This window comes from Condylostylus longicornis, unplaced genomic scaffold (assembly GCF_029603195.1).
Source record: "Condylostylus longicornis isolate FDR11 unplaced genomic scaffold, ASM2960319v2 ptg000148l, whole genome shotgun sequence".
In the NCBI taxonomy this organism is placed as follows: Eukaryota; Metazoa; Arthropoda; class Insecta; order Diptera; family Dolichopodidae; genus Condylostylus; species Condylostylus longicornis.
In genome coordinates, this window is record NW_026578116.1 from 1,594,704 (window position 1) to 1,622,217 (window position 27,514).

The 27,514-nt window shown below is 25.9% G+C and overlaps 3 protein-coding genes across 4 annotated transcripts; 2 read left to right on the forward strand and 1 right to left on the reverse strand.

The window, feature by feature from the left end:
• The first annotated feature begins 3,294 nt into the window (after window positions 1–3,294).
• LOC129615805 (thioredoxin-like) lies at window positions 3,295–4,139 on the forward strand. The gene is made up of 3 exons (XM_055531187.1): window positions 3,295–3,399; window positions 3,454–3,648; window positions 3,705–4,139. The coding sequence occupies exons 2-3, from the start codon at window positions 3,476–3,478 to the stop codon at window positions 3,946–3,948; spliced, it is 417 nt and encodes a 138-aa protein (XP_055387162.1). The 5' UTR covers window positions 3,295–3,399; window positions 3,454–3,475; the 3' UTR covers window positions 3,949–4,139.
• Window positions 4,140–4,265: 126 nt separating this feature from the next.
• On the reverse strand, window positions 4,266–8,842 carry LOC129615804 (DIS3-like exonuclease 2). 2 transcript variants are annotated; one of them, XM_055531186.1, is made up of 5 exons: window positions 8,752–8,842; window positions 7,116–8,671; window positions 5,513–6,980; window positions 5,329–5,448; window positions 4,266–5,276 (listed from the first exon to the last, which is right to left on the reverse strand). In XM_055531186.1, exons 2-5 carry the CDS (start codon window positions 8,644–8,646, stop codon window positions 4,499–4,501), a joined length of 3,897 nt encoding a protein of 1,298 aa, XP_055387161.1. In that variant the 5' UTR covers window positions 8,647–8,671; window positions 8,752–8,842; the 3' UTR covers window positions 4,266–4,498. The 2 variants fall into 2 exon arrangements, with proteins under 2 accessions (XP_055387161.1, XP_055387159.1); XM_055531184.1 differs by having other exon boundaries at window positions 5,513–6,986.
• A 977-nt stretch (window positions 8,843–9,819) lies between these two features.
• On the forward strand, window positions 9,820–14,258 carry LOC129615794 (enhanced level of genomic instability 1). Its single transcript, XM_055531162.1, has 5 exons — window positions 9,820–9,929; window positions 9,986–10,832; window positions 10,895–12,279; window positions 12,337–13,711; window positions 13,804–14,258. The coding sequence occupies exons 2-5, from the start codon at window positions 10,021–10,023 to the stop codon at window positions 14,087–14,089; spliced, it is 3,858 nt and encodes a 1,285-aa protein (XP_055387137.1). The 5' UTR covers window positions 9,820–9,929; window positions 9,986–10,020; the 3' UTR covers window positions 14,090–14,258.
• Window positions 14,259–27,514: the final 13,256 nt, after the last annotated feature.

Sequence of the window (27,514 nt, forward strand, 5' to 3'; positions counted from 1 at the left end):
AAGAATTCTTTTTTCTCACTTAAAAATTATATTATACAAATATATGATAGGCATTCACCTTCTTCTTACTTAGAGGAAATATAGAGATACAGGATACCGCGCTAAAGCAAAATTATCTTCAAATGCGTTTTATCTTTAATAATGCTTTCATGAAGTTTTATTGTTCATCAAAAGCACCACAGTTATACATATAATATAGTTTTTTTTTTTTTTTGCCAACAATCCCAGAGTGTAAAGTTTAAAGTTTTCTAAGTCATGTACATACTAGATTTCTACGAAAATTTTTAAGGGAAATTTAATATTTTTACAATTATATATTGAGCCACTTTTAATCTGTAAATATCTGTAAAAATTTTTAAAGATTGATGCGCCTCGATGATCTAAAATCGTACAAAACTGTTTGAAATTTCAAACTTAAAACTACAAAATAAAACTTTCACTTACCTTATGTTTAATTTAGATAAGAAAACCTAAAATATTTTCAAATATCATGTGTTTTTCAAAGTATTCCCTAAGGCGCTTAGATCTTCTTCTGATTGTTATAGAACATCAATACAGAATTCAAATTAAATCCATTGTAAATAAGAAAATATAGAATATTTAAGATATAAACATAAATTCATTTTTTTTCATAAATTATTTGCATCTTTGATTAACTTACATCCGAAATAATTCTTTAATTATAAATCTGACAAAATTTCTAAGAAATTATAATCTAACATATTCAATTTAAATTGAATTTTTTCAAGTTTAAGAGCTCTTACGAACCATTTTAACTCAATTAAATTGTTTTGATTGAATTTTTCAATATTCAAGAGGAATTTTTCAAATTTTTTGTTAAACTCAAAAATAATTTTACATAAATTTTGATCAAAAAGAATTTTATGATGCTCATTATATACTTTTAAAATTCTTACAAATAAAATTATTAATGAAATTTTAATAAAATAAGACAAATCTGTGTTTTCTAAAATTTTATATAATATAAATAGTAAACTTTTCATGAATTGCTGATATTCTATAATTATTTCTGCCTGAGTTAATCCTCCATGCGAAATTAATCTAAAAAAAAATTAATGATTAATAAATTTATATTTTAAGTAATTTATTATTTTAATGCTTACTTACCTTTTCAAAATTATTTCTAACATAAAAATTATTTCAAGAAAATTTCTTTGAACACAAAGAGAATTTGTTTTTTCAATAATTAAATAAATTAATCTTAGTACATTTTTAGAAATCAAATAAAATTTTAAACAATTTTTTACATTTTCAAAAACAATATTGGTTTCTGTAATTACACACACTAAATATAATATAAGCTGAATAATTTTAATATCGGAAATCAATATTTCATTTAAAATATTTAAAAAATCGTATTTAACTAAATCTTCTGTTAGTTCTAGTTTAATGTCCTTTTGCTTAGGGAATTTTATTACAAAATCAAGTAACAAATTGCATAATTGTTCATTTCTTAAATTGCGATCTTTTATTTTTAATAAAATCTCCAACATATCTCCAAATATTAACAATAATTAAGCTAACGATTAATAATTATGAACAAGTGGTATAAACAGTTTCACCATTTTCCTGTTTTAACGATATTTTAATTTTAAGATGATAATTCCTACTTTTGTTGTTTATTGGGTTGATTGTGTCGTATATTCTTGTTGAACAAGAATTATGCATGACACAATAAACACCTTGATCATGTTTTTTGTACTGGAAAACAGCACTAAGATAAGTCAAAGTCAAATTGACGTTAAATCGCATTTTGGTGAATGTTCTTGTCCAATGCCCATACATAACTACATTGTACGCATAATAAATACAGTATGCTGGAAAAACGACGGTTCTTTATATGCAATGTGATTGAATGAGATCAGGCGAACAAATAATATGAAGGAGTATTCGTTTTTACGTTTCGTTTTTCGACCTATGAAGCCGTAAAGTTGGTCTTTCTGAAAACCGTCTAATTTTTAAATTTCTCTTTACAACTCGATTCTATTGTTCCTTTTATATGAAATGAAGCCTGGTTTTCGTGGGCGTCATGCAACATGATATGTCAAAAATCTTTATATACTACGGTACTGTTTATATACGACAAAATCCAGGATTAAATTTAAGTTCAATGGCAACCGTATATGTAAATACGGTTTGACGTCAAATGATAGAAATTACTCTATTACTTCACACAGCCATATAGTGTGAGTACTTGACTTGAAATCATCTTTTTACTTTTGTTAGCTGCCTTTTTACTTTTGTTAGCTTGAAAGCTCAAAAACGACGTTTAGCTTTTACATTTTAAGTCATTATGTCAAAATGTTTTGATTTACTTGAGTGAAGCCGGCTTCAAGATGCTTGAAGCTATAATATAAACGAAGTATATGCTCATCAGAGTTATTAACAGATTTTTTAAAAGTAAAATTGTGACAATGAATTTTTAGTGGAAATTTAAAGCAGAGATTAGTTCATTTTTATTTTGGGTATAATTTTCAAAGCGAAATCATTAAAATTTGACGTAAAGTCTGAGTTCTATCAGTTACCTTAGGAATAACATGTCTGTCAAGTGAAAACTTCAGATCACAAATATTAAACATATAATCAAGACGATTTTCAAAGCAAAAACAAATTTTTTTTAGGTTTATTTCTTAGAATTATGCATTATCTTGGACATGATAAATCAAATTTTTAATCTTAAAATAAAAAAAAGAAACTTACTACAACACGAACCATTTAGTTTTATGATTTTGCTGAGTGCTAAAGCCAAAATGAAGTATAATTGTCAACAAATTTTCATTGTAGAAAGCGTTGAATGAGGAATTGATCAGTAACCATTGTCGGTCGTAACAATTGCCTGTTGTCTGTTAATATTATTGATAAGATAACAAAAAATATTGGTGGTTCGTTAAAATTGTATACTTAATATTAGATATTTCGGTATATTTGTTGTTGTTGTCAAAATTTTAGAAGTATATGTACAGATCTTAGAATAAAACGTCTCATTTTTTCATCAGATATTTTAAACCATATTTTGCATATTTATTATTGAAGTATTATTTTGTATTTGATTATATCTAAAAAAATTATTCAAAAGACATATTTGCGGTTTGCACTCTTCGGTCAATTTATGGCAAAAGTCACAATAATGAGAAAAAAACTTATTTAATGCGGAAGAACCATATTGTGTTTCTTATTTAAACTTTTTTTTGTGTCTTATGTACATAAGAAAGTTTTTAGCTCATTTCAATTGCACAGAGCTAATATGTCAATGTCAAAAACACTTCAAATACTGAAGGCTTTTATTCTAATTGGCAATTTTTAACAACAAAGTTGATTAAGAACCTCGGAATTTTATTTAAGCTTACAAAAATTCAATTTTGCTTTTAATAAAATTTTGTAAGTAAAAACTTAGTAACTTTTATAGTTTGTTATTCATAATTTGATTTTTAGAGTCAAGATATTTGGTATCAAAATGCTTTTGAGCCGTTCATTGAGTTTATTTCGAGGTTCAGGTCTATTGCCTTATACACGATCTATTCAAACATCAGTGTCTCGTTTGGAAATTTTTAAGGTCCAAAGCCCAGAAGAATTCGAAGAAAAAGTTAAAAAAAGTGATAAAGTTGTTATAGTAGATTTTTTTGCGACGTATGTAATTCTTTTAAAGATTATGTGATTCAGTAAAAATAAAATTTTTGTTATAGCTGGTGTAATCCTTGTAAAATGTTAACTCCTAGAATTGAAACTGTTATTGGTGAAAAAAAAGGTGCTGTAAAATTAGCTAAAGTTGATATTGATGAGCACAGTGATTTAGCATTGGATTATGATGTCGCTTCTGTACCTGTCTTGATGGTTATGAAAAATGGAAAAGTTCAAAATAGACTTGTTGGATTACAGGACACTGATAAAATAAGGGAATGGGTAGACAAAGCAGTTAACACTAAGTAAATTGTAATATTAGATTCTTTTTGTGAAATTTAGCCACTTTCTTAGGTATTTTAAAATTAAATCGAATGATGGATGTTGACGTAATAAATTCTTGACAGGTAAAACTAAAAAACAAAATTGTTATCTGTTGATTTGAAATAAAATATGGAAAGTTTATCAATCAAGTTTAATATATTTTTTTAGATTTCAAATTGTTTTGGTCTTTTATTTTATTTGGCAAAAATAATTTAAACATTTTAAATTGTTCAATTTTTTATAGTTAGTTAATAGCAATTTACAAAATCATAAACAAAAATATTTAGAACACTTCCAAAATTTATTGATTCGAAAATAAAATTTGTACATCAATTTTTTTTTTATTCTTATCTGCTATTGACTTGTAAAATACATTAATTAACGCACTATTACAAAACAAAAAATTTTGGAAATCAAAAGTTAAATCGCGCTATTAACATTAGCAACTTAAAATCTAGATATTCTGTAACATGATCGTTGTCCTAAATCTATTTTAAGTTTTTTATATCCTATAGATATTCATATAAAAATTGACTTAATTATCAACTTTGTCCGTTTGTGCTTTGGACAATTCCAGAGGACAATTTTCTGCATTGTCTGACGTAATTGCTAATTTATTTTCCGAATCGACAGGGACTACAGTTTTTAAATTTAAGCTATCTTCTGCATCACATGTGTAATTGGTGGGTACATTATCTGACAAATCATTTTTGTCGGATAATGAATTATCGGATTCCGATTCACTTTCTTTATTTTTTTCTTCATTGTCATCGGGCAATAAAATTTCATCATTTTTATCACTACTGCCAGTTTCCAGTTCATCTACTTTATCTATACAATTTTCTGCATTATTTTCTTTTATCAGGCCATTTTTTAGCTCATTTGTTACATTTTTTGCTGTTCCAGGTATACGACCTTTAATTTTGAATTTTTCTATATAAACTTCGATTTCAATTTCAGAAAATTTTTTCAACTCTACTGGCTCTTCGCTCTCTTTAATTAAAAAGGCTGTTTTCGAGCTAGTGTTGTAAGCTACTTTCACAGGGGACTTATCATTTGGATAAGTTACTCGAATCTGGTGTCCTGACATTAATAAAATTACTTCCATTGAACGCATGAAAGTTTCAAGTACTGCAGCTTTCATAATAATAGATTTGTTAGATTTTATATAATACATAAAATATAAATTAGAACTATCTTCTCCAGCTAATTTTGCAGTATATTTTTTCTCGTTGCAAATTGCAGCCAATACGTGCAATTCATCTGTACTACGACATGGAGGTTTATCATAATCAAGTGCTGCTGCCAAAACTCTGTCAAAAATCAAAATTTTACTTTAAGCGGAATTCATTTTTTTTCATTTACCTATGTACTAATATGTCTGGATATCTTCGAATGGGGCTAGTAAAGTGGGTATAAATTGGTATTGATAAAGCGTAATGCCAGAATTCTTCTGGTGTTTTGGCGTTTTCGCTACAGAAATATCTAGCACATTAAAATAAATTATTAACTACAAGATCTTCATGATTTCATTTAAATATTAACCTACCTTGCTCTTGTCATTGAATTGGATATTAAGTGATTTAAACAAGCTTCTAAAGTTGGCGGATTATCACTTTTTTCAACTATGTCAGTTAAACTACTGTAAATCAATTTTGAACTACTTATATCCAAATTAAAACCTAATTGTTTTAATTTGGTCTGTACTTTTTGAATAACATTAGGCAGCGGTGGATCATGATTTCGAAGAAAAGCTATTTTAGGATATTTTTTATAAATAAAATCAGCTACTGATCGATTGGCCATTAACATGTATTCCTCGATCAAATAATTAGCCGTTTGTAATGTGGCTTGAAAAAACTCAACTGGTTCTCCGGATTCTCCATCAAGACGAAAATAAAGCTTAGGTCTGTTTATTTTTAAAGCTCCATCTTGAAAACGATTTTTACGCCATATTTCTGCAATTAAATGCAAGATTTTGATTCGTTTTACTATATCTTCTACAGACCAGCCGTTGTGAATTTGAGGAAAATCATCGGTTTCAAATATTTTGTTCGGAAAATCAATTATTTTTTGTGCATGTTCATAAGCAAATTGAGTGCATGAATTTATAATGGTTCTACTCATACGCGTGTTTTTAATTTCACCAGAGGGGGTTACTTCCCAAAAGCATGAAAAGGCAAATTTATCTTCACCTGGCAATAAAGAGCATTTGAAGCACAATGGTTTAGGTAACATATGAAATACTTCATTAACCATATAAACACTTGTTGATCTCAGAGAAACTATTTCATCTAACTCGGTTTTTTCCTTAAGAAAATGTGTGACATCTGATATGTGAACCCCTATTTCATAATTACCATTTGGCATGGTTTTGCAAGACATAGCATCATCTAAATCTCTAGCTGTTAAGGGATCAATGGTGAAAATACACTCAGAACGGAGATCTTCTCTTATTTTAATATCGTCTTCTGTGATGAGCAAAGGCTCGTCAAACATTTTATTAAATTTTTCATCATATGGATCCATTTCTAGTCCATTTTGCAAGAGAATCGCTTTATTCTCAGATTCTAATTCACCACATTTCCCTATAGGGTGCAAAATTTTACCAATACAAATACCGTTCAGCCAGTCTGTTATTTGGGCAACATATAAAACATCACTGATGCTTTGTAGTTCACCCTTTTGAAATGGTTCTGGCCAGTCTGCTTTATAAATTCGAATGTTGGGCATTTTTAAATCTCTAGGAACAAATGTAATAAATTCGCAACTTTTGCGATACGATAAAAAATTTCCAACACATTTACGATTGTGAACTTTTTCAACAATTTTTATAACAAAAGCTTTTGAACTCTTTTCGGGTAATATATCATTTTCCGGTTCAATCAGTAAATCGTTACTATTATTTAATTGTTCCAATTCATCGCATAATTCTGTATTGTCGTTATCATCGCATGTTGTTACATTATCAGTATTGATATTATCTGCATTTACAGAACTTGGACCTGGTTGATTACCTAAAACTTAAAAGAATTTAAAATATGTTGTCATGTGGTGTCAATTTTAAACAAATTTAATAATTTAAACATATTTTAAAAATTGTTAAATAAATTGCATTTTATATTTTGTAAAATATAATTTTATGTGATTACCTTCAGCCTCATTACAAGTATTATTTTGGGTTGTTTTCTCATCTTGTAAGGCTTCAATATTTTCTCTAAGTTTAACTTCGTTCAAATATTTAGTCGCTTGTTTTTCAGAGTCGTCATTACGTACAAATATTTTTACTATGTCACCATGTAAAGCATATTTTCTTCCAACTAGCGATCCTATAAATGCGTCTTTTTTCCCAGATACATTTTTAACAAAGGCTTGCTCATTGTTTTTGCCATTAATTCTAATGTCACTTTCAACAATAACCCCTAAATTTGCTTCCACAAGTTTTTGTGCGTATTTTTCCAATTCTGTTTCAAAGTTTTTAGAATTGAAATAGTTTTTAGTACGTTGAGACTTAGGCCTTTTTGGAAATAAAAATTCTTCCTTTTTATCTTCTGACAAGTAATCTCCTACTATTTCGTTGACATAGTCTTCAAATACTTTCGATTTTTTCTCTCCGATTCGTTTTGATTCCGAATCTAAACGTACTTTCTTTTCTTTGCTTTTATCAAAACCATTTTCTTGATCATTGGACATTAACTTTCGAATTTTTTTTAAATTTTCTGAATTAAGATTTCTACATTGGTTACCTAATTCTAATATTGAATTCATGCGTTTCAATCTAGGATTATATACATATCCCTCGGGACTTGGTACTAATATTTTTCGAATTTTTGCTAAATTGAGCAAATATTCGTGATGTTGTTCCAGAGGAAGAAAAAGTAAATCCAGTATTAATAAAGTTTCGGCATTAATGTACAAACTATCACATTCTTTAGCATAATACGGAATGTGTTCTGCATTGGCTTGAGTTTCTTTTGATTTAGACTTGCTTCCACGTTTGCCACGTGACCCACGTTTTCTTATTTTCGCTGTGTCTTCACTTATATCACTACCCATTTTCTTTCCATTCGTCAAGATACTTTCTTTTGTATTTTGTGATATATTTGAAAACTCTGAATCGGCAGTGGAATAAGTTCCCGATAGAGATCGTTGGCGATTTCCAACAGAGGTACTCTGACTAGTGTAAGACCTTTCTGATATTGATCTGTTCCTACCTGCATTCACAGATGGATATCTTGGAGCTTCACTATTCTTCCTGTTGAATCTTATTATTTTGTTTTTAATTTGTCCAATTTTTTCTTTTATTTCTGTTCTTTCTAAAATTTCCCGTTTCTTAGCCATTGCGCTAGGTGTGTTATGTTCATTTGTGCTGTGTGAATTCAAAGAACTATTCGAAAGAGAAAAGTCTGAATCAATCTTGACTTTAGATATTGGTTTTTTTTCCTTGTTAGCACAAAATCCATTTTTACTATTTATACTCAATGATTCGCTACTTAGGCTCGGAGCAGGGGATTCTGATTTACTTTTGGAAGGTCCATTGTTATCGTTTTTAGAAGCTTCAATTTTTTTACGATACTCGGTGAGTGATGCTTGCAATCGGTTTCCACTAGCCTTCAATTGTTCCTGTAAAATTTTTATTTGGGTTTCTTTGTTCGCGTCAGATGAAAGTGATTCTTTTTCCATTTTTTTTAATTTTCATTTCCCGATTCTAAAACATATAGGAACGTATGTAACACAAAAATATTTCTTTTTGTTTAAAAAAATAACTTAATATAAAGCAAACCTTACATATCATAAACTAAAGAATAAAAAATATTTAAATAAACAATTTTAAAACTTTCCCAAAATAAAGACAAATGCTTGAAAAGTGACGTTGACGAAATAACCAATTAACATTGACATAATACACAGTTAATTAAAGTCAAACACAGTGTTGCCACATGCGGTTATTTCTCGCTGCGTTAGTGCGATTCAACCTTAAGTTCTTTTTAGATTTTCCGTTGCGAGATATTTTTTATTGCGTAGCCAACTTGAAATTTTAAGTTATGCAATTGTGTGATTGCTTAATTGTATTCCATTTTCATAAGTTTATATTCGAGCTCGGAAATGTACAACTGTATTATGGCATGCAATTAAGCACTCAAACAGTTTGTAATTTTTTAAAAACTGTTTACAATTTTTCGTTAACATATTCGAATGGAGTTAATGTCACAGTTTAGTTTAAAACCAATTGCTGTTTTTTCATTCCATATCCAAATTTTAAGCGAAATTAACGTCACCTTTTTGAACCACAAAATGACATTTTCAAAAACCTCCGTACTTAAACGTTGAAGTTGATGCAACTTCCTTAAGGAGAGGAAAAATACTGGGCTGAAAATATAGAAAACGAGATATATTCAAACTTTCATATAAAATATATTCGTCGATATTATTTTGGTGCACGTAAGACGAACTAATGAATTCATCAAAATAAAACTATTCTAATGCTGCTTAAATTAATTAATTTCTGGCATTTTAATTTCAATAACATCAATTTTTTAAATTGTTTATAAATAGAATTCAATTATGTCTGACGAAATTCTGACGACTTGAAATTTTTGGCTTCACCGCGTTTTTTTTTCAATATAAGCTTTTTCCGGGAGTGTTAGGGAGCTTGTTTTCCTTTTAATATTTCTAATTTGTGGGAATTGCAATATACTTGTGGTAGACCTATGGCCTTTCTAAGCTTTACGTAGCGTTATTTTAACAAATTACGACAACAGAAAGTTTAAGAATTTCTGATTTAATATTTGAGATTTAGCGCCAATTCTTTTTCTTTGACAAATGACGTTTATTATTATTTGGTAAAATGCTTTGAATTAATTGGAATTTTTACATTGAATATTGTAATTTTTTTAGAAAAATCTTAAAAATATAATTTATTTTACTTAAAATTAGCAAATCGGTCAACTAAAAAAATAATCACGGTATATTGCAGATAAGGCTTGCGTAAAGTGTTTTATTTTCATCAAGCATTTTAAAGTTTACAGTTTGAAATCAAATACGTACTTTAATTCAATGAATACCATAGTAAATTACTTTGAGAGTCCAACTAAAAATCATGGGGATGTATCTGTAAAAATTTCCGCAGGAAAAGATGAAAATGGAACCTGTAAAAGTAATGGCAAAGTATTGCACATAGATCAAAAAACGAAAAAATCAAAAAACCAGGAAATTGTTAAAAACATGGAAGAGGTTTTGAATTTAGTTAAAAAACAGCATAGAAACAAACATAAAAATAAAGCTGCTGAAAAAAGATCTAAACACCATAAACATCATAAGAGTAATTCTAATGAAAGTGATGAATGTAATAGGAAATTATCGCCATCAGATGCAGAAAAAGAAAAAATTAAAAGAAGCAGAAAGAAGCATAAGGGTGGAAAACCAACTATACAGGATATGTTAAGTCCTACAAAGAAAGGATGTGAAAGTTTTAAGTCCTCCAAATCTGAAGTGATACCGAATGGCAAACATATTAAAATGTCAGAATTAGTAACTAAACCAGTTTCAAGCAGGTGCAGTGCCTTTGCAGATAAAAATGATTTGAGCACTAATTCAATTAATAGTTCAGGAGTAGTTGAAGACAAGAAAACCGTAAATGCATTTGAATTTTTAATGAGCGCCAGAAATAAAAGTATTGGTAGCAATAGTCCAGGAAAAGAATCGCCCGAAATTATTAACGTAGAAGTAATTGAAAAAAGGAACGTAAATTTAAAAAGAAAATTAATGCTTGAAGAATGGGCAGATCGCAGAGGGGGCAAAAAAAGAAAGCTTAAAGAAGCTGCAAGGGAACAGTATATTGAAGAAGAAATGGACAAAAGAGCAATAAGGTAAACTTTTTCAAAACAAGTAATTTACTTGTGTACATATTTATTTTTAAGAATAATTTTAGACTCAAAGAAATGATAGAAAATCAGCCAAAAAAACGTCGTAGTTATAAAAAAATGGTTTCTCAAAAATTGAAACAAAAAGAAACCAATCAAAATGATCAGAATGTACTTAAAATATCAAAACATAAAAAGAATGACGAACAAATTTCTGAAAATAAATCAGAAAAGAAAGAAGAAAATATGAGAAGATCTGTTCGAAATTCAAGAAAACTAGTGGAAATAAATAATGACATTTCTTCAACAGATGATTTTTTAATGAACTTATCCTCGCCAATAAAAGGTAGACAAGATTTGTATGGTTATTTTGGAAAAACAACACCCTCGCCAACTGAAAAAACTCAAGACTTTAAAAAAAAAGAACAGATTTCTAAAATAAAACAAAAATCAAAATTTTTTAATGAAAACTTGCAAAATAATGCGGCTGATAATGAAGTACCAAAGAGAGGTAGAAAAAAGAAAGAAAAATTAAAGAATGAAGTGGATGTTGAGGAACTTCAGGATGAAATATTAACCAGTACCCCGAGAAACAGTGAAAGACCGCGAAGATCTTGCGTTGGGAAGGCCCGATATGATGTCAATGACTATGAGTTAGATTCTAGTTTTGAAAAAAATAAAACGCGAAAGAAAATTATTACAATAAATATAGATGATGATACGAATGATGTGGTTGATGTTGACAGTAGAATATGTATAACGAATGATAACAAAGAAGATTTAATTTCTCCCCAGCCTAAAAAACTAGCTCCATTGTTTGTAAAGGCGGTTCAAAAGACTTATATTGATCCTGAAAGGTTAAAAGCACGTCAAGACTTTCTGATGTCTGGAATACCCGAAAAAATGAGAATAGATATTGCTAAAATGAAACAATTTGAACAAAATTATGAACTATACAATACGGTTTTTCCTAGAATAAGTCATGTACCTTCATGGGTACAAGATGATGATTCAAGTTCTATAAATTTGAACAATTTAAATATTACTTGGAGAATAATTGATGAAGAAGACGACTCTGAACTTTGTTCGTTTGAAAACAAAAAGTCTGATAAATGTATTAGAAATGTTTTACATATTGAAAAGGCATCTTCGTTTCTGGATCCACTTTCAGAATTGAAATCTTTAGAAAATAAACGAATATTAATCAAAGAATGGAAAAATCTGTACGATAAATTTCCCACGTACAAATGCTATAATCAATTAAGAGAAAAATACAGATATTTTAGTGCAATGGATACTGCTATAGATACCCAGGAAATAACAGAATCTTTTATTGTTAGTACTAGACGAAACAGGGAAATCAAATTGGAATCTGATGCAAAAAAGGACTTATGTCTTTTAGATAATATAAAACCACCCACATCTGCGCCAAATGGAGAATTACTATTTTGTGGTATATTAATATAGTTTTACTTCAAAAATCATGGTTTAATTTTTTATTAATTTTCAGATAAATATAAACCACTTGTTTCGGAACAAATATTAGTAAATGTAACACCTGTTTATCAGTTGAAAGAATTTTTATCCAATTGGCAAAATAAAAGTAAAACAGTTCGTTCTGAAGAGCTAGATAGCTCTTTTGATTGTACGAATGACACAAGTAGTAACTCGGATATACCAAATTGCGTTGTTTTGGTAGGACCAACTTCTTGCGGAAAAACAAATGCTGTTTTTGCGTTAGCTAATGAACTGAATTTTAATGTTTTAGAAATAAATGCAGGCATGAAGCGGAGCGGAAAAAAATTGCTTCAAAATTTGCAAGAAGCAACACAGTCTCACCAAATACGCAAAGATTCAAAAAAATCTAATCTTCTTTTGAAAAGATCACTTAGCGGGTTAAAAAAAATCAAAGATGTTTTGTCAAATGAAAATTCCTTAAGTTCTGAACCAGATAGTAGCACAAAAATGTCACTAATTTTGGTTGAGGATGCTGATATTTTATTTGAAAATCACGATCAAGGCTTTGTCGATGCTATTTATCAGTTGGTAGGCATCTCAAAACGTCCAGTAGTTATACTAGCAAATGATAAAAATTGTCAACATTTACAAAGATTGATCAATCAAAATTATATTGAATTTACAAAACCGCATAGTGTCAATATTTCGAAGTTTTTAACAATACTATCTCTAATGGAAAACTGTCCGATTCATTTGGATGACATTGTAAGTCTCTATTATTTCAACAAAATGGATTTGAGAAAAACGATTTTGGAAATGCAATTTTTTATACAAAGCGGAGGCGATAGAAAAGTTCAAGAAGAAATTTGCACAAATAAATCTCCGGTAAAATCCTATTTCGCTTCTCCCAAAAAGGGAATTGTTGAAACTGATAACATGAGCCAGGCCAATAATGGGTATAATACTTGTAAGGAAGAAGATTATATTAAAGAAGATGTTTCTGTCACTGATAAAAGTATTAAAAAGCCATGTGATCCAAATGATTTTTATATCCACAGGCAACTATTTGAATTTTTTACTGCATCACAAAATATTCGCTACAAAATACCATTTCCAATTAATTTTGATTTACTTTGGGTAAATATAAATGAAGTTTATAAATTTTTGTATTCTCATAATGAAGAATCAAACAAATCCGTCGAAAAGAAAAACACAAGTATAGTAAATTGCACTAAAATGGAGAAAATAGTTGATTTTTATGATAGTATATCATTAGCTTCAAATGTTGATGCATATAATGGCGGTTGTGGTTTAGTTAATTCCGTAGAACAAGATATTTCTCACTATTTGGTCGAAAAAAGTATTGATTATTTGATACAAACTGACGAGCTATCTTATAATTTATTTGATGAAAAACCTAAGCCGGTGTAAGTATTTTTATTATGATACATTTTACTAGTAATTAATTTTATGCCGATTAATCAGGAATCTAATACTAATTGTTATTTAATTTTTATAGTGAAAATATACTGTCACATATTTCACCAGGAAATCAACGTAGCAAAAGATCAATAGCACTAGATTTTGAACCTATGTTACGTTCAATATGCCGTAGTGAAAAATCGAAATCAAATCAAAAGCGAGTTGGTACAAGATACTATCATTATTTAAGGAATATTGCATTTAATTTGAATTCGTTTTCATTGCAACTTTTTGATGATGTTTGTCCAATTTTTGTTGATGATCAAGAAAAATTTATTGAATACAAACCAATTGAAAATAATAACAAAGATTGGTTGAATTAAATTGTTCAAAAAGATGTAAGGCCGGTCATAGTATTTTATAAAAGTAAATTTTTGTTGATTATAATTCTATAATAAAAACACATAAATTTTAAAAGTCATTCATTATATTAAAGTAAAATTTCTATTTGAATATACTGTTAAATAAATATTAATTAATGTTAAGTTGTGCAAAATAAAAAAAAAAATTTATGAAAAAGGTATGTTATATTGAAAATTAAAAATTCTTTTATATGTACATAAGTATTGTATGTACAATATTGTATATAAGAAAATTGAGTAGTAATTATTTCCAAATATTTATTGTAATACAGAAAAAGATAACTGAACATAATTAAAAATTTGATTTAACTTTTCTATTCAGTTTATTAGCTATTTAGTTTAGTTAGAATATCATAGATATTCGGAAATCATTTTAATAATTTTATTCAATATTAATTTTAGAGAATTTTTACAGGTTAAACTGCAGGTTTAAGATGTATTCATCAAAATTCAATAAATTAACTATATAAGTATATTCTATGCACTAGACAATTTTCTTTTTATAAATTTCTACCACATAACAGACTATGTTATAAAAGTTTTAGAAATACGTAGCTGGAAAACCCAGTCTGTTGAGTTATTGCACCGGATTATATATTTGTAGTGCTTTGTTTGGCATTGTAAGCGAAAATAGATTTCTAAAAATTTACCTACGTAAATTGAATTGGAAAATTATTTTTTCAACTTTAAATTTAAACAAAAATTTTCTAATTTTTTATAATTAAATTCATATTTATTTAAAATTTATTTGGACAGAAACTTTAATAATTATCCCAGAATAAAAAAGAATTTTGTTTCATGTTAGTATTTCATGATTTTATCATTGTTTCAATATCATGACACAGAAATAGTTTTTAAAATCTCATCATATACATATTCATTTATTTTGTAGAACTTCTAATAAGAAAAAAATTTTAAAGTTTCAATATGATATTTTATTGAAAAATTCCATTAAACTTTTATGTCTTCTGAAATTTTTTTCTTTAAACTAATTCAGAGGCAAGTCAAGTAAAATGTGAGTTCTCTTTCAAATACAATATATGTATATGTATATATAAACATGTTATATTTTTAAATATAAATCAATATAATCTAATAGATAAGTATGTATGTGCACAGGCCACAAATATAATATTAAACAATCAAGTGTTTTATATTTTAAATGGATTTTATTTTGTTCAATATAAAAAGTTCTTAATATTATCGCTGATAGCATTACAATAAAATATGATTTTGATGTAGATAGAACTTTTAATGTATAATTGAAATTCTTTATAAATAAAATTCAAATGTATTATAATATGATTATTATATTTTAAGTTTATAATGTAGGAATGCATTGTTTTAAAATTTTTTTGGGTTCTAAATTTTCTATATTTAAAATGAAATTATTTAGATGATAGGGAATGTAAAATTATTTCTTCAAAATATATGGGCACAAATTATGATTCAAATGGTCTTGAATCATAAAAAATTATGTTGTTTAAAAGTCGAAATTTGTTATAAAAGAGAGACGAATTAAAACGAGGTATTTCTGTACTTGAATTCGAAGGAGATGTTCGACTATAAGTTTTTAATTTTCATTGTCTTTGAATTAAAATAAACTTATTTTTTTTTTTATGAAAATTAGATAATTATTTAGGTAAATAATTATAAACAAATTATTTAACTGAAAAATGCATGAATTTAATAATTATAAAAATGAATTATTTCTTATATTTTATTAGGAAATGAAAAAAAATTTGAGAAATCAAGTTAATTCAAGATTAATATTATTTACATATATTATGGTTAACGTGTTTAACAAACTGATTTAATATCTATAAAATAATTTGAAAATTTGGAAGAAATAAAGAAACAATTTAAATGAAGATTAAGAAATAATGAATGAAAATTAAGAAATAATAAAATGAATGATTTGAGATGTTTTTCTCTGGATTGCAAAATTTAAAGGTAAGTAATAATTTATATTAATTTTGTGTATTTTTATAATAGTTTCGAAAATATTTATAAATTTTTATTTTTATTTAAAAGTAATCTTTATATTTTAAAAGTATTACTGTTTATTTTTACCGTCAAAGATTCAGGTTATGCAATAACCATTTTCATGGTACACAAATAACCTCTACATTCTTCAGTTGCATATCACCTGTTCAATTATCGGTTTTAAGAACTTGAGTAATTACATTTTAATTGCATCAAAAAAAAAAACACTTATTAGTCTAATTGAATGAAAATTTTAATAGTCTAATCTAATTGAATTAATCATTTTAATTTTGATAGCAATAAAACTTTCGAAAATTACATACTCGTATATTGGAAAAAAAAAATTTTTGACAAAATCTAATTCTTGATGGATTTTCGTTCTTATAATTATTGTGTTTAATTATTCTAATTAATCATTCTGATTTAATACATACATTTTATTTTAAACATAAATTAATTTATATAAATTAATATATTATTAAAGGAAATTGTATGATAAAAATATTAACAGTAGTATTTATAGAATTTATTTATGTATAAAAACTATAATGGTTGCATTCCTTACAGTAGGGCGCATACAAGTTTACAATTATGTATTCTATTCTGAGAGATAGTAAATTCTTGAGAGGAACAGTTGTACGCATTTATCTGTACATTTAATAATATATAATATTAATATTTTTTATTCCGGCATTATAGAATTTCCGATAAAGAAATGGAACCGATAGTAATCTGCTTAAGTAAATAAAAGGTATACAAATGCAATAATTTGGTGATAAAAAATAAACAGATATTTATTTTATTTTTAAATTTATAATATTAAATTTAAAGATTTTTTTTTTTTTCTACTAAGTGAAAAAATCTCGAAAGACGAAGAAGGACGGCTCTATCTGCCTTTTTCCTCCGACAGTGGGGGAGCGTGACTCCTACCCTAAAAAATCACCTAAATTCTGAACGGATAAAACTGGTCCTACAGACCAACTATTACTTCCGCGCTAACTTGGTTTTTCCGCGCAGGAATTAAATACCTTCCATAAGGAAATTGGTATTTCGTGTTAAATCGAATGGTCTTGTTCGTTTAAGTCTTTCTGCCATAACGCCATTGTCTAGCAGCCGAGCTGCTTCCATATTTACATGCTGTTCTAGACGAGCCCTATGCTTTATAGCACAACTCCCAATTTTATCCACAACCACAGGAATTCCTAAGTCCCTGTGGATATCACTGTTACGTATATACCATGGCGCATTTACCATTCCCCGTAGAACTTTATTCTGGAAGGTTTGAATTTTGGTAATGTGAGTCTTCTTGGCACAACCCCACAGCTAAATGCCATATCGCCATATTGGTTTAATGATTTGTTTATAAATTAAGATTTTATTATCAATTGTCAAATTGGACTTACGACCTAAATTTAAAGATGATGAAAAATTTTTAATTAGTCAAAATTTTGTTGAGATATATGAGGTTTTCTTTTTTATTTGGTTTATTTTTTGGAAAGAAATTTAAGAAAATGATATTTTTTGTTATAATATTTTTGCTCTCTAGAAAAAATTCTTAACTATTCCCTATCTTACAATAGAAACGCTATAAAGAAATCTTTGTTGTTTGTTGCTATCTATATCTACTACTCGTAAGTTGTGTACAAGTTCAGTGAAGAATATATTATTATAAAGAAATCAACAACAGGGAGGAAACAAACAAATTCAAAGTCTTATTGCTTAATATTTTTATTATCCTTTTTCTTGTTTCTTTCTTACTTTTTTGGAATTTTCTTCTAGGATTCTTACAGATTTTATTTTTCTTTAGTATTATTATTATATTTTTGTTTTTTTGTTATTGTTGTTGTTCTCTTTTTATTATCTTACTAGCTCTATTTTATAAATAGTTTAATTCCTTTTTTAAAACTTTTTTTTTTATAAAAGTTTTTTTTTTTGTTTTTGATTTAATTTTATAGGAGCTCTCCTACATTTTGTATATGTATAACATTAGAATGTGGGGAAAAAAACTTAAGGATAATTTTTTCTCTGTTTTTTTTTTTTTTAATATTGTTTACTAACATTTTCAACAATTTTTACTTTTTTATATACAATTTTTGTTTTTTTTTTTGGTTAATACAATAAAGATGGCTATTTGTTGCTTTCTATATTTCTTTTGTTTCTTTATTATTTTTAAGAAAGTGCAAAAGTTTTTCAATTTTGAAATTATAATCATTTTACCGCATATGCAAGGGAACAAAAATAATAATAAAAATAATAAAAATAATAACAATATAACAGTAATAATAATACTATGTATAAGAAAATGTTTTCTTTCTTTTCATATTTTTTTTTGTGTTTTGTAATAAGGGAATATTATTGTATAAGAGTTTAAATTTTTTTTTTTTTTTTTGAGAATTTCTATATTCTCTACCATATGAGTTGTATTTTATTATTTTTGTTATATAATTGCGGTCTTAAAAATAAAACAAAAGAAAAATAATGTATAGGTACCCATTTAATATTTTTCATTTTTATTTTTTGAGGTTATGTTTTAAGGAAACTGTTATATAGTAAATTGAAATTTTAAAAGTAAAAAAAAATTATTTTTATGTATAATGTAATAATATTTTTATATTTATATAAAAATATTGTATGTATAGGTGCACAAGGCTTTTAAAAATGGGCTAAAATAAAATTATAGGTTTGTATTTCTTGCGAGAGTGGTATAAGATTACTTATTTGTATTTTAGTTCCATAATGTTATACAAGATAAAATTTTTTAAGTTTAGTTTATATTAGAATAAAACTTTTTTTTTTATGTATATTTAATAATCATTATTAAAATGCTTAGTATTTTAAAATAAATATTAAAAAAAAATACAATAAAAATAATAAATTTTTGCGTATTAAAATAATAAACAAGAATAATAGTAGAAAAATTAGAATTATAAAACAATATTGTTTGTTTAAACGTTTTGTTTCCGGTTGGCGACCAGGAGCTATAATTAAAATTTTTCATTTAAAATTTTGTTTTAAAAAGGTAGATGTAAATGGTCTCTTGGCAGCATCAGCCGTTTGCTATTTTATGGACACAAATTTAGCGTTATAAGAAGTTTTTTAAATTAATCATAAAGGCTTATATAGAACTAGTTCATGGAAGTCATTAAACCTGTAAAACTTTTGTTAAGTTGGCATTAAACATTTGAATTCAGGGCATTTTTACAAAAAAAAAAAAAACATGTATAACAGATTTATGCAATGAACATAGAATTTTATTAATCCGTGTAGGTCTGGTTTATGTAAAATCGGCAAATGAGGTAAACGATGCAAATTTTGCCACCATACTGTGGTTGTAATTAAAGAATATATGATATTAAAAAATTCCAAAGATTTGTTCCAGTTCTCCTTAGATAGTCAAGCTATAAGAAAATTAATTTTAAATATAAAAAAAATAAAACATGTTTAAGATATTCGGGTTTCATGGCTGGAACCTATACAAGTTGTTTCCCATGAGGTGGCAAATAATTTCAGAGATAATTCTTTAGTCAATTTTCAAAAAGAAATTGTATGAGTGGGGTGATTCAGATATACTCGTTTTTTGAGTTACAGCTGTTTGAAAGAAAAAAGGTACCAGATTTTTCTTGCACACAAATAATTTCTTATACTTTTGGAACTATGCAATATAGAATAACTATCGGGGGCTTGATTTACAGATGATTGATTGCTCTGTATTTTTGGTCTTATAATGTTATCATAAAATTTTTGATTTCAAATATAATTTAAATAACTTGAAATGTAGGAAATAGAGAAATTAATTATGAAGAATATTCGAATTCGAAATGAATTCTCGTTTCTGTTTTCATTCACACTTTAGGATCAGTAATTTTCATTTATTTTATATATATTATACGAAATTGAATAATATTTTTCGAAAAGTAAGATTGTTTACAAAGCTCAGAATGCATAAAAATAGGTTAAGTCTTGCTTGGTTTGAAATAATTTTGAACTCAGTGCTTTATGATTAATTTCTGTTATATACGTTATTTGTATTTCTTCCCATATTTATTGTGGTAATTCAGCTTGTATACTCGTATTGTTGATATTTTTAGAATAAAACAAAAAATAGAGTTTCTTCAAAATAAATAACATTTGGAGTAAAATCGTTTCCAAATTTTCTATTTGAATTCATCAAAAAATTGGTAGAATTTTTTTTGTAAATTATTTTTGTATTTATTTTATAAATAACTGGTGAATATATCCTATATAAAGGTTCAGCTATTCCAAAAAGGCTCAAAATGCGCTAAGTAAATTCTTCGGGGAAAGGCTCGTTTAATAGAAAATTCAAATTTCCAACAAAATGATAAGATACCAAGCTGATATTCCTTTAAACCAGTGTTTTTGTTCTTGCAACTATTGACTATAATGAATTGGCAATAATGGTTTTAATATAGGGTGTTCTGTAAATTGTTCTTAATAAAACATATAGAAAATTATTAATAATATTATTAATACCATAATAATTTAGAGACAAATTTTGTCCTTTGTATATTCTAAATTATTTTGTAATCAATTTTCTAGTAATTTAAACTATTCAAAATTTTAAAATTAAATATAAAATTAATTGCATTTTCATTTGAAAATGAAAATAATTTCTATATTTCTTCAATATTATATTTTTGTTATATGAGTTTATTTAATTTTTAATTTATTTTTTTTCAAAAGGCTATTTAAATTAAACTCTGATTTTATGCTATGAGCAATCTAATAAATTTCTATCGAATTATTTTTTTTTATTAACTTGATTTATTTGCTTATTTATTTTATTTTATTTTTATATTAATCGCTTCGATGATCAACTTTCTATATGGTCTCTAAAATATGAAATTTATTAAAAGTGAAAATAAGAGAGAAATATAAAAATAAAATAGGTTCAGTTTATTTATTTATTGTGCTAAAAAATCGAGAAAAAAAAAAGTAAATCAGTTTTGTTTGAAAATTCTTATTCCTGTTTTAGAATTTGAACTTAAAGAAAAAATTTCGAAGAGGGCAAATGCAGAAATATAGAAGGAAAAGAAAAAAACATAATGTTGGTATAAAATTAAATTTCTTTCATTCTCATGTTGTATAACTAATATAATAAACGAATATTTTTTTATCATTGAATAGGCTCTAAATTGGCATTTTAATAAAATTTATGGCAGTTCATTTCGAATTTCATTTTTTTTACTTTTCTTTTGTATTTATTTATTTTAATTTTTTTCACTTGAATTTTTTTTTTTTTACAAAAATAAACGAATACCAAGAGAGAAAAGAAATTGTTTATGAACAATTATTTTTTCGTTTACAAAATAGCAGTAATTTTCCAGGACTAAGTTTTATTTTTTGTCTAGTAAATTTCGTTCTAATTCAAACGAGACACATAGAATTTAAAGTTTATTGCAAAACAGCGTTAACTTATCGAATTTGAATTTTATTCAAAAAACTCAGTAAGAAGAGAAATTTAAAAAAAAAAAGACGGTTTGCATAACAATTTTTTAGGATTCTTTAAATTTTCTCTTGAAACCAAGTAAGTTATTATGGTGGCATTATGGTTAATTTTGACTTGACTATTTTAATTACCCAAATTACACCCAAATTAGTGAATTCCAAATCACAAAAATCGCTATACATACTCTGTTTAATGTAATTTTTTAAGTTCGAAGAATATTTTCAGTATTTTATAAATCCAGAGAATTATTCAGAAACGAGATTTATAATATTTAAAATTGGCTTATATTCCTTTTGAAGGGAACAATGTTTAAGCGAATATTTCACGTGAAAATATATTATAATACAGTAAAATACAAAAAAAATTACAGATATTTTACAGGACAGAGAATATATACAGAAAAAATTACAGATATTTTACAGGAAATAAGACAGAGTATGTCTTAGACATATAAGTGATTGCAAACTATAACTATAGTACAGAATGAGAGTATAAATTTCATTATAATTGTTGTCCATATATTTCGTATACTGAAAATCTCAATGATTTTAACACTTTAAAATGCAGATTTGAAATTTGACAAATGCATTGAGCTTTGACAAGAATGGCTTCCGAAGTTCTCTAATACTTGTTTTTAAGTGAACTATATTGATGCCTAATATTATCAATTAGAATATAACGAAATTTTATAAATTATTCAGTGTTGTTCAACTGAACGTGTCTCATATAAAAATATGTGAGGTGACAGATTTGCTATTCTACAAAATTTAATTTTATTAATTCAAGTGTAAAAGTATACAATCGGCAGCAATTTCAAATTTTAATCGACTTAATGAAAAATTCATTTGCTTAATTTTCTTCATTACTTTTGATTCGGCTTTTACGAAAAACAAAAATTTTTAAACTTTTTAACATTAAAAAATTTCGAGTTTCGTCTCTACAGTCACATCACATTCCGAGTCTAGTAAAATACCAAAAAAAAATACAAATGTAAGGGGCCTAGTAGAATAAAAATGATAAGTTTCTGATATAGATTAGAAGTCGTGCTATGGGACAGACAAATAATGGACAGACGATGTACATATGTCCTGTAAATTAATAAAGAAAAAATTTTTTTATACAAACATGTAGACGATTTCACAAATGAATCCTGTAAATTCTTGCACCCAAACTTGTTATTAAATATGTTATAGGTTTCCATTTATTTTTTCGTGTCTTACCAGAGTTGTAAGACAAGAAATGAAAACAAAGCAACATTATTAAAAAAAAAGAGAAAAAAATATTATGTATATCCTTTCTCATTATGCTTTGATCCTTTTTTTTCACTGCTGTTTTTTTTTGTTTTTTTTATTATTATAAAATAGTTGGTTATTGTATTCGTTTTTTTTTTTTTTTTTTGTTACCTATGTATAACATCCTTAATAACAAACATAAATGTGTATAAATAAATAATTTTTGCCTATATCCTTTTTCCTTTTCAAAAATATTTCCTTCAATTATTATTATTATTGTTATTGCTGTTAATATTATCACGTATTTGAGGGGTTAGCAAAAAAAAAAAAATAAAAACAAAATTTCCAATTACAAGCATCATTGCGCCATACTTGTGGCTTTTTTTTATAAGAGGTAAGAAAATGTTTTTGATTTTTTGTGTTTTTTTTTTTGTTGTTGTTTTGTTTCCTCATGTTTTCTGATATAAAGCGGAAATTTTATCCTAAATAAAAATTACCAAAAGCTAGCGGTCTAATGGTTTTTAGTTATCATTTTAGTTTGATTTTAATATTTTTTTTTGTTTTTCCTTTTTCCGGAATTAGAATTACTCTAATGTACGTTTTATTATTTGAATATTCAACATTCTATAAGCTATTATATATATATTTATATATATATATATATATTTTAAAGAGTGTTCTTGTGAAACCTTTTATTTCTCTAATTTTAATGATTTAGTAATTTTGTGTATTCTTGTTTTGTTTTTTCTTTCGCTGGTTCATTTAATTAAATTTGAAAAAGAATAATAATTATTTAATTTCATTTATAATACCTTAACAAATTTTAAAATGTTATGCTATATCAAAATGAAGATCTGAAATGAAGATACTGCCCCTAAAAAAATGGTGGTTAAAGATTTTAAAAATTTTGACTTTGATTTAAATATCTCTGAAATTAAAAGGATCTTGCACACCAATAATGCCGTAAATAGCAATGAAAGGGAATTAAGAAAAAGTAAAGGGAATTTCATGAGTTTTAAAAAGTTTATGATGTTCTGGCTTAGCCTATATCTTGACTTGTAAATAAAAATATAAAATTTAGACGATTTTCAAAAAAATAATCTTTAAGATCTTAAATATTTGAGAAGAAAGGAGAATATTTGAGGGTTTGACGCATTCTATTACCTTGTTTCGGAAGTATCATCGAATCTCGAATACCTTGTATATGGATGGTACAAAAATTATAAAAATTCGTAAAATTTCAATTTTCCGCTCTTAATATTACCGAAAGTGCAAGTTTTTTCGAAATTTATCTTTCGAATCTAAGAAGCTAACTAAAAATGCCATGCCGTCAAAAAAATTATTTATCTTTAACTCCCTTACTTAATCATCGAGTTGCGCCATTATGATAACGATCTTTTTAATTTTTTTCTTTTGCTCATCCTAAATGTATGCAACATTTTGATAAACATAATATTTTTATATGGGAATGAAAGTAATTAAAAAGATTTACAAACCAGTGATCGGTTTTAGCTTCACCTTTAGTCCCATATAATCAAATGTTTTTGCGTGATAGACAAGATCTAGGACAATTTGATACATTTCATCCGCATTTAAATTTATTCTTCACAATTTTTCCAAGATCCTTTTAGTTGAAATTGTAATTAAGCTGCGTATAATCAGAGTTTGTAAATGTATATATGAAAAGTACATACACAAATAAGACATTCTGTATTTTATCTATATATATATATGTAGTAATCAAATCAATATACAATATGGTTATATATATTAATTCATATATATATAAAAAAAGGTATCTATTTAAAATTGTAAATAATTGTTTCGAAAAAAAAGAGAAAAATGTGTAAAAATAAAACCAATAAGATTTTTATCTTATTTTCCGGGTTTGTGAATTTCAAAAAACAAAAAAAAATAATATGTAGGACTGAAAGCCCTATATTTATAAATAGAGAACCTCTTTGTTATCACTTTTGTCTGTTATAATACATACACATATTATACACTTTATATTATTAGATAGTTGGTACACATGACCAATTCAAAATAGGTAGGCCATTTTATATGAATGAAGTTCGGCATATACATATGTACGCATATATGTGCATGAATAATATTTTTGTTTTCATCAAATAAAAATAATTTTTGTTTTTTTTTTTTATCCTGAATGATCAAATAAAAAAATATAATTCGTGTAAATATGTAGGTAATAATAATGTATAAGGGTCTAATTTTAATAGAATATTTAGATAAATTGTTTTGTATATTATGAATTTTTTTTTATATTTTTGGTGTACTCGTATGTGTATATGAAAAGTGGGTAGGTCATATATCGCTATGATAATACCAAATTTAAATTATAGATTTCTGCCAGTGGTCTTTTCACAAAACTCTGGTATTGCCTAATGACATGCATAACTATATAGTTAAAACGATTCGTTTCGTCTTACTTGAATAGTTGATCCGCTGTTTGAGATTTATTAATGCTCGGTTTCCTAAATATATCGCCCTAAATATATATTAAAACAAATCTAGTATAGAGTTATATTTCCACATGATGTTGCATTTCTTCTGTTGTGATAAAAAATTTTCTAAAAAATTTTCTTTGTATTTCAATTATTGAGTGTACGCGTGCAATTTGAATTATTGTGTGTTCGCTTGAGTAATAAAATTCTACTATATTATTTCTGATCGTTCTTGTATATTTGATTAAAAAATTATCATAGAATGGAAATTTTCAGTAACTTATGACCCATCCTGCATAATATGTATTATATTAGTTTTATATGTAGATATATGAGTCATTTATATGGGTTCAATTATACAATTTATTATGTAAGGTCAAGATAATTTTCCATCAACTAAATGTACAATTATAGTTTTATATTGTGATAATAATAGAAAATTATAATACAATTTTTGTTTTTTTAATTTTTGCATGGTTTATTCAATTGTTAAATTATTTAATAAAATTATATTGAAAATTTTATTATATAATACAAAAAGAATGAAGAAACTTGGATAATGTATTATAAATGGTATAGACATGGAAATGTATCGTACCTAAAAATAATAATTTAAAATCTCTAATCAATGTATGTACAATACAAATGTAGACAATTAATAAGAAAAATTTGGGAATAAAATTTTTTGAATTTTAAAATTAAGAAAAGTATTTTGCACTAGCTCAGTTATCAAAGAATGTAATATAATAATGATATTATGTTGAGTTGGTTTGTACAATTGTGTTTCCAAAAAAATTTTCACTATTAGGAAATGTTGAATTTCCTTTGATTACCTTAAAGCATATACAATATGTTTTTATTACACGTATTTTGTTAAATATTATTCCAAATGTGACTATAATTTAATGGTACCTTTATGAATTGAAAACTAATGTTTAGCTATGTAGTTCTTAATTATTTTAAAATAAATATACTTATACTGTTAAACGAAGATTTATGATTTTTGTACGAGTTTTTCTCTTTGTTTTTCAACGAGTATTATATAGAAATGCGATACCAGATAAAAATCCCTGTGAGAGTTACAATTTTCATTTAAAATTGTCAATATTTTACTAAAGGATAAAATGGGTTTCCTTTTTTTTTGGAGAAATGGTAACAATGTATATTTAAGCTTTTAATTTAATTAAGAATATAAAACAAATAAATTTAAATTTATTAGAAATATTATTTTAAAATTAGATCTTATCGGGTGTTAAGTGGAATCTGTTTGTTTAAGGTGGAAAGGAATATAAAATTTAATTTTACATTCTCATATATATAAAATAAAATTAAAACAATATACCCTATACCAACCCTATACCAACTGATTAAAAATATGTGAAACGCGAGTATAGCAAATATAATTTTTAACATAAGATCATTTTTCACATAGCTATGAATTCAATTTCATACAGCTAGTTTTATGAAGTTTTACTAAAAAATTTACTCACATTTTAAATTTTTTTATTAAAATATTAATTTTTATTGCATACTTATAGGGCAAGAATTAGTTACTTAGTAATAAATGAAAATCATTGTAATTTAATTAGTTAATACGAGTACTGAATCAATCAACTGAATATGCCAATATTTAAAAAAATTGATATTGTCATCTTAATTTTGTAGAAATTTGACAATTCTTATACGTACTTAGTATGTGGTTTCAAATAAATTAGATTTATAAAGGTGAAAACTTTGGAAGAAGATAAAAAAAATATTGCTTTTGTAAAATGAACTACATACATATTTGGGTATAGTGGTGACAAACTATATGAGAATTTTCGATTTGTTTCTAAAACTTGTCGTTCAAAGAAAAATTGAAGATAAAAATTAAAAAAAGAAACCAGTTCAGAGTTAATTTTATTTACAAATTAAATTTTTTAGTGATACTGATATTCGCCTGATATGCATTGAATATCAAAATAAAATAAAATAAAAATTTTCTTAAAATATGGTGTAATTTTTATGTTAATAACGTTTAAAAAGATTCTAAAAATTTAGAGAATTCATTGCATATTTATAGGGGAAAAATAAAAATTGGGTTTAATAAAGTTGTATACACATTTAAGATTTATAAAATTTTCGATAAAAAAATGTGAAATTCGTAAGGGAAGGAGGATATATGCTTTAAAATAATTTTGGGTCCAATGAATGTACTACTTTAGTTTATATGCTGATTATAGTGTTAATTAATAAT